General features: G+C 39.8%; 1 protein-coding gene across 1 annotated transcript in view; it reads left to right on the top strand.

The window, feature by feature from the left end:
• The window catches only part of LOC143018488 (NADPH oxidase 5-like), a 29,596-nt gene that overhangs the window by 7,133 nt on the left and 10,046 nt on the right, over positions 1-12,417 (top strand). The window contains exons 5-15 of the mRNA XM_076173861.1: positions 228-352; positions 729-849; positions 1,620-1,770; positions 2,555-2,765; positions 3,938-4,164; positions 5,068-5,256; positions 6,476-6,678; positions 9,346-9,509; positions 10,264-10,421; positions 10,737-10,950; positions 11,349-11,443. Of these exons, the coding sequence (XP_076029976.1) occupies positions 228-352; positions 729-849; positions 1,620-1,770; positions 2,555-2,765; positions 3,938-4,164; positions 5,068-5,256; positions 6,476-6,678; positions 9,346-9,509; positions 10,264-10,421; positions 10,737-10,950; positions 11,349-11,443 (1,858 nt within the window). The remainder of the gene's footprint in view (positions 1-227; positions 353-728; positions 850-1,619; positions 1,771-2,554; positions 2,766-3,937; positions 4,165-5,067; positions 5,257-6,475; positions 6,679-9,345; positions 9,510-10,263; positions 10,422-10,736; positions 10,951-11,348; positions 11,444-12,417) is intronic.

The raw sequence follows: 12,417 nt of genomic DNA, 5'->3' as shown, positions 1-12,417 counted from the left end.
TCTTATCTCTTTACATTACGAATTTGTTGTATACAAGATTTTTAGACTTTAATTTTGACAAAGAATTCTCGCTTTTTCTACATTCTGCGTAGTTGTTTTATATAAAATATATGCCGACATGAACCACTGATTTACAACCCCAGGGAATGACATGAGATTTAATTCTTCACCATTTCTATGCAAAGGGATAACAGGCAAAAGCATATTCTTTAAATTCTGTCACGTAGTTAAATGTGTACAACTCTAATGCTGAATTCAACATAGATCATCAAAGTGAATTAGAAGAAAATATATTCTTCGTGTTTAGACTACGTCATGGAGACTCCGTTTTCTGTGTCACCAAAATAAAATTGTCTGTTGCTAATTGGCACTTAACAAAACATAGTTTCATCTCCGAATATTGCACTGCAGATCAAGAACAAAAAATTAGTACTCTAGATAATCGTTTGACGATCATCGTTGAGCCATGAACGATTACCATTGAACGATAATTCACACCGTGAAAAACGTACTTTTATCTCCTAATATTGCACTGCAGATCAAGAACAAAGAAAAAATAGAACTCTACACAATCGTTTGACGATCATCGTTGGGCCATGAACGATTACCACTGAACGATAATTCGCACCGAACAAAACGTAGCTTTATATTCGAATATTGCACTGCAGTAATGTCTCTTTCACTGCAGTAATGTCTCTTTCACTGCAGTAATGTCTCTTTCACTGCAGGTCCTCTGCAGAGCTGACCAGGGATAACTTGGAATGGTTGGAAAGACTTTTTCGTCACAGTCTCGGCCACAAGAGCGAACTGTCCTTTGAGGACTTCAAGAAAATCGTCAACTCAAGAAATGTAAGACTTCATCACTTTTCTTGTTGTCGTTATTGTTGCTGTCCTTGTTTTTTCTTTAAGATACTTTCTCAACCCTTGCACAGTACATTTTTCTTTATTTCATTAATGACATTTGAAGGTTTGATAGTGATTTTTAATCAGAGCATACTTTAGAAAGCTGGTGACTTTGTCGCCTTTGATAATTTCCCCATTTATTCTATGAATTATTATCTTGTGTATTTGTCGTTTGTCTTTTATTTGTCTATTTCACTTGTTTAGTTGTGGGCTTGCATTTGATCTTATTTTGTTTTGTTTTGATTCGCTTTGTTTATTTAATTTTCTATTTATCTTATTTCAATTTTCCTTATTTGTTTCATCTTCATTTAATTTCGTTTCGGTTTATTTGGTTCAATATATTTAAGTTGATCAAATTTTGTTTGTACTTGGATGATTGTATAATGTATTCTAACCTTTTTTCAGTTCATTTTCTTATTTTGGTTCTATATATTCTTACCCTATTTAATTTTATTTTCTAATTTTCTTATGTGTATTCTAACCATCTTTAATTCTATTTTCTTATTTTGCTTCTATGTATTCTAACACTATTTAATTATATTTTCTTATTTTGTTATTCGTATTCTATCCCTACTTCATTTTATTTTCTTATTTTGGTTCTATGTATTCTAACCTTACTTAACTTTTTTCTTATTTTGTTGTATGAATTCTAACTCTAACTTTATTTTCTTATTTTGTTATGTGTCCATTTTCTTATTTTGAATTTATTTTCTTAGTCGTTCTTTGCCGAACGAGTCTTTCAGATCTTCGATGTGGATAACAGTGGCTCAGTGTCCCTTCGGGAATTCTTGGACGCGATGCATCAGTTCGCGGGCAAGTCGCCCGGGGACAAGATCAAGTTCCTCTTCAAAGTCTACGACCTCGACGGTTGGTGAAACTATCCTCCGCCATGGAGTGTTTCGCATTGTAAACTGATAATTAACGTTATCATTATTATCATTTTGGGCTGCGTCAATCAAATCATCCGAAGTGTATGGACTTATTTATTTATTTTATTATTATTATTATTATTATTATTATTATTATTATTATTATTATTATTATTATTATTATTATTATTATTATTATTATTATTATTATTATTATTATTATTATTATTTTGACGCAGACCGAAGGAATTTCTTACCGGTTTCTCTATTTTCCGCATAGAGGGACTAGGAGGGAGGGTCGTTACGTAAGTAGATGTACTGTGTCTTGCTACATTGCTTCCGGTCCGGGCAGTGGGCGGGATACAGGGATGACCCGTCATCCATGAGGAGCATAGATGAGGGGGGGGGGAATAGGTGGGAATAGGTACGCCCCTTTGACTTGGGTACCTCCCTTATAAGGGGGAAAAAGCTCGTGGTATATAGATAAGCAATATCATTATTATTATCATTATCATTATCATTATCATTATCATTATTATTATTATTATTATTATTATTATTATTATTATTATTATTATCATTATTATTATTATTATTATTATATATATATATATATGTATATATATATACACACACACATATATATATATATATATATATATATTTTTTTTTTTTTTTTTTTTTTTTTTTTTTTTTTTTCACAAATAACTACTATGCTATGTTTCCCATCGTCACATGTTAGAAAGAAGCTTGACGTTGTACAACCCGTCCCTCCTCTTCAGGAGACGGCCTGATACAGCAGAGCGAGCTACAACAGGTGATGAAGGCATGCATGGAAGAAAACGGGATGAAGTTCAACCTCGACCAGATCCAGGACCTGACGATGGCACTCTTCGAAGACGCGGATCCTCATCGAACTGGCACTATCACTTACGATGCCCTCAAGGCTCAGTTGGAGAAGCATCCCGGACTGTTGGAGAACCTCTCCATCAGGTAGGGCGCCTTAAATATATCGTTAGTTTTCCGGGACCGAATTTATAAAATATCCTAACCCCTAAGACTGGACATAAATCTTCAAAATGGCGGAGATTTCTACCTTAATCTGTAGTAGGACATAAAAGTTTCAATAATGTTATATTTCCATAATACTAATTCTAGCAGGGTGACAATTATTGATACAGAAATTAATTACGGTGCGCGTATTTCTACAGAAAACGATTGCTTCAAGGCGTGACTTTGCTACAGATCACCTGTCCATAATGTCGAGGTTATGTCTAGACATAAGCATTTAGGTCGCCGACATAACAGGGATTTAGGTAAAACCTCAGCCATTAGGGTTAGGATCTTTTACAAATTAGGGTTAGGATCTTTTATAAATTAGGGTCAGGATCTTTTATAAATTAGGGTTAGGATCTTTTATGAATTAGGGTTAGGATCTTTTATAAACTAGGGTTAGTATCTTTTATAAATTCGGCTCCTGACCCCTTGTTTTTAGCGATGGTACGATATCACAAATAAATAAATAGGAACTGCCTAGTGTAGGCCTTATGGTTTCTTGCAGTCTCCTTCATTCTTATGTTCTTGTGAAAGCGTCCATAGACACCAATGGTTATTTGAGAGCACGACGTCGTGTCGTGGACGGCGCACGGCGAAAGTCGATACGTGTGAAACCAGCTGCTACAACGGCACACTTACAGATTTTGTTCTAGCTAACACCATGATGAAAACAAATCCTAAATAAAGTAGTTAGATAAACTAATAGATGAAAAATTTAATAAATACATAAATAGAATTGCAAACACACAAACAAGATATAAATTAACAAATAAACAAACACACAAACAAATACCGTAGATAAACAAACAAATAAATAAATAGATAAATGTACAATAGATAAATATACAAATAAAGAAACAGACAAAGAAAACGTCGCACTGCATTACATTTGATCGCCTCAATGACAAATATATTTAATTCAATGACCACGCTGTATAAGTGGTTCTGCACCTCCATTAAATATGCGCCTCGCGGTCATACCAGTTATAGCATCGGTATGTAAATATTCCCAGCTCCGAATACAGTACGATGACCCACGTAAACATCATGCCACGGAACAGACTTCTAAAAGGAAAAACACATAAACAAATAAACAAAACCCTCTACAGCATTGACAGATGGATTGTGCCACCAAAGCCAGAAGCCTCCAACGGATCCATCTGGCGGCATTTGGCCAGAATCCGCCCTTACCAGCTGACTCTTCCGTACCTCAAGAACAACTACGTCTACTTGTCTTTCCTTTTCGTCTACATTTCCGTCAACGTCGGGCTCTTCGTGGCGCGCGCCGTCGAGTACAGTGACCACAACGCCTTTATCATCGTAGCACGCGCCTGTGGTAAGAACACATGTCGGGTACATCTCCCTGAACATCATCTCTACACTAAGATTCTTACATGGCACCCGAAACGACAAAACTACTCTATCTATTGGCTCATTCCCTACTCTAGGATTGAGATCCCCCAGCAGCAACTCATTCACATTCCTTCTAGAATTCTCTAAGCACTCATTTAGATCAATTAAAAAAAATTCCTTCCTCGTCATTTTTCTCACTACCGGATCCATATGCACTCACACAAACCCATCCTAGTTTCACCTTCATCCATATTAACCTTTAAGATACTCCACTCCACCACACTCTTTCATATCTCATCACTTACCAGTAGAGCCACTCCTTCGCTCCCTCACTCCATCATCACCTCCGTCACTCTCCCCACCACACACCCAAACCCAAAATCACCTCTACCTTTCAACTTAGTTTCACTTAACGCTAACACACCCACCTTCCCTCTCATAAAGATACTGCCAATCTCATCCCTTTCTCTTTCATTTGAACCACAACCACGTGCATTTAAAGACTCAATATTTAGGGTTCTGGATGGAGTTCTCCTTCCAAACTCTCTTATGTCTTGACTTCTCGTAGGATGAACATACAGAAAGCAGGGTCCCTAGTCTCATCACTTCGTCCCACTTTGTCGCCTTTTATGACTCGCATGAGAATCACGGTAACAGAATCCTCAGCTCCTGCCACAGTTGATAATTGTAATGATATTTGTAACTCCAATGGTATTTCTAATGAGTCATAATTGGTACCATAATCTTCATCGCGATCACTATTGTCATCCTCATTGCCATCCTCATCACAATTGCGATTCTAATTGTAAATATGACTGTAACTATAATCGCAATTCATAGGTATTTATGTCTGTTCTAGAGTCCTCATCATCCATATCTTCGACAGGGCAAGCGCTGAACCTGAACTGCACGCTTTCGGTGGTCTTCATGCTTCGCCAGACGATAACCTTTCTGCGCGCGCACGGAGCAGCGTCCTTCCTACCCCTGGACCAACACCTCTACCTCCACAAGATGAGCGGATGGCTCATCTTCATCCTCTCCATCGTACACACCATCGCTCATCTACTTAACCTTGGTATTATGAAGCCCATTTTCCAGAAGGGAAGACTTCTGACTATCGATTAGGCCTGTCTCTGTCTCTTAGTCTTTCCCTCTCTTGTTTCTTCTACTCTCCTTCACATCCTTTTTCATCCCCTCTTATAGGGAGTTAGGTTTTACTTCCCAGTGCGGAAGAGCTAGTTACTGCCCCACCTCACCCTTCTGATGACCCAGTGGTCTGTTGGACGTATTTTTAAACCTTCCGTCAGCTCTGGCGAATGCTATTTACCATTAGAAGGTAGAGTTTTACCTGATGTTCTAGTTAAGTGTATTTGGCTTATCAGCTTATCTACAAAACCTACCAATATTTTTCGTAACTATAGTTAACAAACTTAACAGAATTCTTCTTTCTAATGGTAGAAAGTGATCGCGAGGGGCGGCGGAAAGGTTTAAAAGTACAGCCCTAAGTGTCTATACCGAGGAAGTCACTGTTGTGACCGGGTAACGAGCGATGTCACTGGGTCTTCACAAATCATACAACACTTCCTTCTTTAACCTGCTTTCAGAATCTCCTTTATCAGCCCCACGCTTCCCTCTTAGTCTTAATTTCTGTCTCTCGGTGAGGTCTAGTGATGGGAACAGTAATGCGCTACAGGAATTCCGTTTAGGGTGTGACACGCGTCGTGAGCCATTCTGCCAAATCAACCCTAGTAAATGCCCCTCTCTCTCTCTCTCTCTCTCTCTCTCTCTCTCTCTCTCTCTCTCTCTCTCTCTCTCTCTCTCTCTCCATCTTATTTCCAATCTACATGCTATTTGGAATTGTCTTTTTATATTCTGTATAGAGTACAATGAGCATCACTTTCTAGGGTTATAACAACGATTTGAATCAGTTCTATAACACGTGAGAAACTGTCTTCAACCGTTGAGAAATTGTCTTGAACTGTTGAGGAAATTATCATTAATGTGTTCCTGCTCCAGTGTAACCATTTTTCAGATTATTTTCCTTTCTATGTTTACATGGATGATCGCTGGCCTAGCGGATCAGAGCCGTCGCTACTTGCGGCGGAAATCGAGGTAACAGCAATTCGAACACTGCCGCCAGCGAGTTGGACCAAGATCATGGTTCATTAAATTCCACGCTACAAAGACCTATGCAAGGGGGCACCGTCCTAGCCTCCTGATAGGGGGAATTCGTGACGTTAAACCGAACTTATCGTCATCTTTACATGATTTCCCTAAACAGTGTCTGTTCTCAGGATTTGCTGTCCTTCCCGACCGTGGCCCGGGCGGCTTCAACGCGAAGAACTTGACCGCGACGGAGTGGCTGATTACGATGCGTCCGGAAGTGTTTGGACTCGTTCCCGGGCTTGCCAATCCTACCGGCGTCGTCCTCCTCGTCATCCTTATAGTCATGGTGGTCTGCTCTCAGCCTTTTGTAAGAAAATCGGGCTATTTCGAGGTAAGGCCTATAATGTATCTAGATACTATTACTTATCTGCTGTTGCCACTTGACAGCATTTCATAAGTGTATAGCTTCTTCACCCCAGTGACTCCTTTTGACGATCTTCCTCTCGCTAAGACCAGGTGATATGGGGGTTTCATTAGTAGAAAAACACGACCCACCCCCTAACGCGTTATCACACTGAACTATTTTCCTCCAACCTCTAATTAATCGACGGTTCCGCCCACCTCCAGCATTTTTCCCACCGCAAAATCACGATGCCAAACAATTTTGTTTTCCCAACAATTTAAGTAGAATGTCCTTTGATATGCTGGAGGAAATTTATCTTTCTTGGGCATGTCAGATTCCTTCCCAAAAGCTACGGGCTGCAAGTCAGCCCCAACAATCGGAGGAAAAATAGCCCAGTGTGATAACGCTATAAGTTGAACAGAAGAGTCTGATGATAGTCGAAACAAAATGTATAAAGTGCATCGTCCTGTCCAAACATAAATCTTTCTACCGAGTGGCAAACATTCTGGATTTTTCTTTTTCGAATGCCAAAATAAATTGTATTTTTGTCATTGGCATTTGCTGACAAGTCTATCAAAACAAACACCATATAAGGACGAAGCCTTAATTAGTACGACGTTTTGTTTGTCACAGCTTGATCAAGAACATTGATAAAGCTGTAACAAGCGAGATGTCGTACAAATACAATAAAGGCTCCGTCCTAACACGTGGTACTTGATTTAGTTAAGATGTTACAACTACATCACTTTTATTTCTTCGGCAATTCAATAATCATTCCCTCCTATCCACGAACATCAACTGATGTTGTACTAGATATCACAAGACATTTTAACCTCAAAGATATTATCTATGGATCTTTGTTTCTGCTTAACACGTTATTTTCATTCAAAATATCGTTCCCATACAAAAGGGAGTGGTAAGCAACTGTCGCCAGACGAGAGTTGTAGAAACTTTAGCCATAAACATCACCTTTGACAGTCCGAAGAACACGCTATCAAGAATGACCGTAAGACATAAGAACATAAGAAAGAAGGAGAATGAAAGAGACCCTAAGGCCTACCCTAGGCAGTTCCATGTTCATTACCACCTGTCATCCCCATCCATAAAGTTATCTAACATTCTCTTAAAACAATCAATAGTTTCAGCGCTCACTAACTAGATGGTTACTAAGTCTATTCCATTCGCTGACCACTCCACTGGTAAATCAGTTCTTGCCTATTTCCTTCATAAATCTAAATTTGTCCAATTTAAATCCATCAGTGTGAGTCGTGTCCTGTTGTCTTAATATGACGACATTGTTTGCATCAGCCTTGTATGCTTAACAACATGTATATACTCTTTAATAAACTTCCTCAGAGCAGAGGACGTAAAGTTTCGCGAAACCGTCACCCCTCAATGTCTCAAGGGTTCGCTATATGCGAAAAGTGGTGATTCCAAATCAGAGACTAATTCTTGGACCCACGAGACAGACCACAGGATGAAAATGCTTGATTTATGGAATTTTTGGATGAAAATGCGGGTGTTTGTGACTTTTGGTAACGGACGACAGGGAGATAATCCTACCCGACAAATATCCCGTGTGTGTGTGTGTGTGTGTGTGTGTGTGTGTGTGTGTGTGTGTGTGTGTGTGTGTGTGTGTGTGTGTGTGTGTGTGTGTGTGTGTGTGTGTTTGTGCGTGTGTGTGTGTGTAGGTCAGCCTTAATCGTCCAATGAAGGACCGGCCTCCCCCCTGAGGATTGACACAGCCTCTGTACTTCACCATGGTGGCTTGATCCGGTTTGGTATGGTTGTATGAAGGCGACCATCCATGGTTCCCTTACGTTACATTTGCATTCATTTTCCAGGCAGATATCTTTTTGGTATTTGTTCAGTCACAAATAGGAAAATAAGGAGCTTTGTATTTGTGGTACAAGTTCAACACATGCTGTGTGTGTGTGGGGGGGTATATCAAAGACTTGGCGATACCAAACAGTTCTTGCTGCCCAGAAAAGTATTGGCACTTCGAAAAAGCAGCCAACAGGCAGGCCCCCATTAAAGGTACGTTTCGTTTGGTGCGATTATCCCTCAACAATGATCGTTCATATCTCAACGATGATCGTTATATGATTGTCTAGAGCACGGGTTCTCAATTTTTTTTGGCTGCGACCCCCTACAAATTACTTCGATAGAGTCGCGACCCACTTCCCCAACAACAACGAATTTCTGACAATCACTATAACGGATTTCCTTGTCTCCGTGTATATGTTTGCCTGTCTATGTATGCATGTATGTATGTATATATGTATGCATGTAGCCTATGTACGTGCGCACGTATGTATGTATATATCCATGTACGTATGTAAGCTTGTATGGATCTCGATCTCGATCGCGACCCCTCAAAATTATTTCGCGACCCCTCTGGGGGTCGGGACCCCCACTTTGAGAACCTCTGGTCTAGAGCACTAATTCTTTGTTTTTAACAACACTAGCGGCAGTCGCTCGAAGAAAAACAACCCGTCAAAAACAAAGAATTAGTACTCTAGACAGTCGTTTAAGGATCATCGTTGAGCCATGAACGATCATCGTTGAGCGACAATCGCACCGAGCAAGACGTATCTTTAGTTTCATAAGTGACTTCGTCTTCAGGCAAGTAATTACAAGTCTCACGTCCACCAGGTTTTCTACTTCACTCACCTCCTCTACGTGGTGTTCTTGGTCCTGACGATCCTTCACGGTCCTCGATTCTGGATTTGGTTCATCGGCCCGGGGATCCTCTTCCTCATTGAACGAGTCTGGCTGTCCATCACGATGAGAGCTGGAAGAGGAAAAACCTATATCAGGTACGCCTAGATAACCGTGTACATGATCAGTGAAAATAGAAAACGAAGACGATAATGTACCGGGTGGCTACAAGAAATGAAAGTCAAATGGTGGGAAATGCACTGTAATCACTGATACCACTGACAACTAATGTGTGTGTATACAAAGAGAGCTGGCTCTCAACTGACGCCAAGCTGCCAGTTTGGCGCGAACAGACATGCATCGCATTTGCGATATCCAATATAATTACAATATACAAAATGATTACACATAATTACAATAAATAATAAAACAACAAACAACAAAACATATGACAATTTTATAAAGAGGGGGAAACATATAATTCCCCAAATAAGCAACACACTAGTACAATGTACAATAATAATAGTATGATATACAATCATACCACGCTAACACAATAACACTAAATCCATGAGCTGTGAATGACGGTGTGTTAATCACTGTATAATGCTCCTTGTGAAATTCTGTTACCTGGAAGAAAGTCGCAAGTCATGAGGTCACAATTTTGCCTAATTTAAGGCCGGGGATAAAAAACATAATGGATATATATTTTTGGCCATGTCTGCCGAGTAGAAGAATGTACTGAGTGCTAGAAAATACTTGGGCAGTGAATATTCTTTTATTTCCCTTTTCTTCCCTCCTCTCCACCTTTATTCCTCCCTTCCAAGTCCCCCTCTCCCTATTCTTAAAAGGGTTAGAGTGTTTCCCAGTAAATCGCTATGATATTCCCACTTTAACCTTTCTCCCTCACAGCTCCGGAGTTCTCCTCCCATCTCGGGTGATCCACCTGGTGGTGAAGCGACCGCCTCAGTTCCACTTCCACCCTGGGGACTACATCTTCGTCAAAATCCCCAACATTGCCCAGTATGAGTGGCACCCCTTCACTGTCTCCTCTGCTCCTGAGCAGGAAGGTAAGTTCTCCAGAAACGTCCGCAACTGTATAGCAATGTAACCTCTCCTACTTTCCCCTATAGCGGGTGTCGGCTACGGGAAGAGGGAAAAGTTAATGAATCATTGTCCTTTATTGGTTTGGTCAGGACAGGTATGACTCAGAAATTCGACAAAATTATACGTGACGACCGGCAAAGTTTCAAACACACCCTGGGTTTCTAAGGGATGGGTGGGTGGTGGTAGAGGAAGAATGTCTCCCCCTTGCACTCAACTCCAACCCCTGAGGATGTCCACAGCCATAACCTCACTACCTCCTCCTGCCCTCCTCTGCACAGATGACCTTTGGCTTCATATCCGCGCTGTTGGAGAGTGGACGAACAGACTATTCAACTACTTCGAGGAGGAACAGGCCAAGTGTGACAGAAACTTCTGCGACAAGGCGAAGGTCCTCCCGCCCTCGGCTTCGCCACTTCACGGAGGGAGGGAGATCAATCCTGCCGGAGACTTGGCCGAACTAGAGGTCTGCGAACCTTCTCATCACGTTCGCATGTGAGTTGGCATCTCCCGTGAAGGTTGATTTTATTCAGATGAAGCTTATAGAGGAAAACAGTCCTTAAAGGGAATCGGTGGGTGAATAGTGTTGGGTTATATGAATGTGTGAGTATACGCGTATGTGTGTACGTGTGCGAGTGTGTTTATATATACTTATATATATATGAATATATATATATATATATATTGATAGATATACATAGATATACACATGGTTTTATTTTAATATACATATACATATATACATACATGCATCTTTTAATAATCTATGTATTCATCAATGTACCTGTCTATTTTATTTACTTATAATTCTATTTTTATTTTTCATATATGCAATATTTACTTATGAATATATTAATTCATTTACACATATGTTTGTTTACTTTTCTCTTTAGCCGTGTGGAAGATGAAACTGGGGATGGAATCGGGAAGGAAAACGAAATTGATAAAGAGGAGAAAGAAGAGGAGAATGAAGAACCAGATAGCGCAGGTGAGTGTGTAGCAGACAGCGAACAGCTAGTCAGTGGTGGGATTCAACCGGTTCTTACCGGTTCGTACGAACCTGTTCTTGGAGATTCATGAGCTCCGCGAACCGGTTATTGAAAATTGTCTTATACAGGCTATAATACAGCCTAAGAGACATTTGCATACTACTGGCCTAATGAGAGAACCTGTTGTTGATATTTTTAATCCCACCATTGCTTACAGTAGCTCTAGGGTCACCATCCTTTTTGGATGTGATTAAGGAGTAACTATAGTTGTTTGGTATTTCCAGTCTTCTACAAGTGTTTAGGGATGAATATAAAGTGAGGTTTCCTTACAGGGGAAAGCTATGGAAGTGAATATGAAGAACTGGGTTTACCTACAAGTACTGGGTATCTTCGTCAAAGCTGCAAGATATTAAAAATTTTAAGTGGAACGGGGAGCTAAGTTAATGAAACAAGGATGGTAGATAGGAGTGGATTGGGTGGAAGCGGGTGCGTAGAAACCCTTAGTATATAGATAGACGTTCAACGTTTGCTATGTACATAATTTTTCATGTCAGAATAATTCATGTCATTGTCAGTCTATTTCCCAGATCCTTAGAAATACTGACGTCATTCCCTAGAGTACTTGCAAGTGATGACAATTCTGAGGGTCATAGTAAACCTTTCTTTAAGCTTGTCTTTAATTTTGACTTTAATTTCTGGTATTCAAAAGAGAAGAATCACTAACGATGTTTTTCCGTTGAAGTAAATTAAATAGACTTCATTCTGCCGTAATAAAAGATAAATGACATCTAATATAGAAAGTGGTAGGCTATTCATAACAGAAAGTACTTAATGCTTGTTTAATTCTTGACTGTTCTTTCTTATTCAAAACGAAATCTAGCTGTATTTTTATTGCACAATAGCAATCTATAATTTCTCTCCCCTACTACTGTCAGAAATACAAAGCCAAAGCCAATGGACAGGCAAACGAACA

The sequence above is a fragment of the Oratosquilla oratoria genome, chromosome 35, assembly GCF_046742065.1.
Source record: "Oratosquilla oratoria isolate Oo_2021 chromosome 35, ASM4674206v1, whole genome shotgun sequence".
NCBI lineage: Eukaryota > Metazoa > Arthropoda > Malacostraca > Stomatopoda > Squillidae > Oratosquilla > Oratosquilla oratoria.
This window is presented reverse-complemented; position numbering and strand designations above follow the sequence as displayed.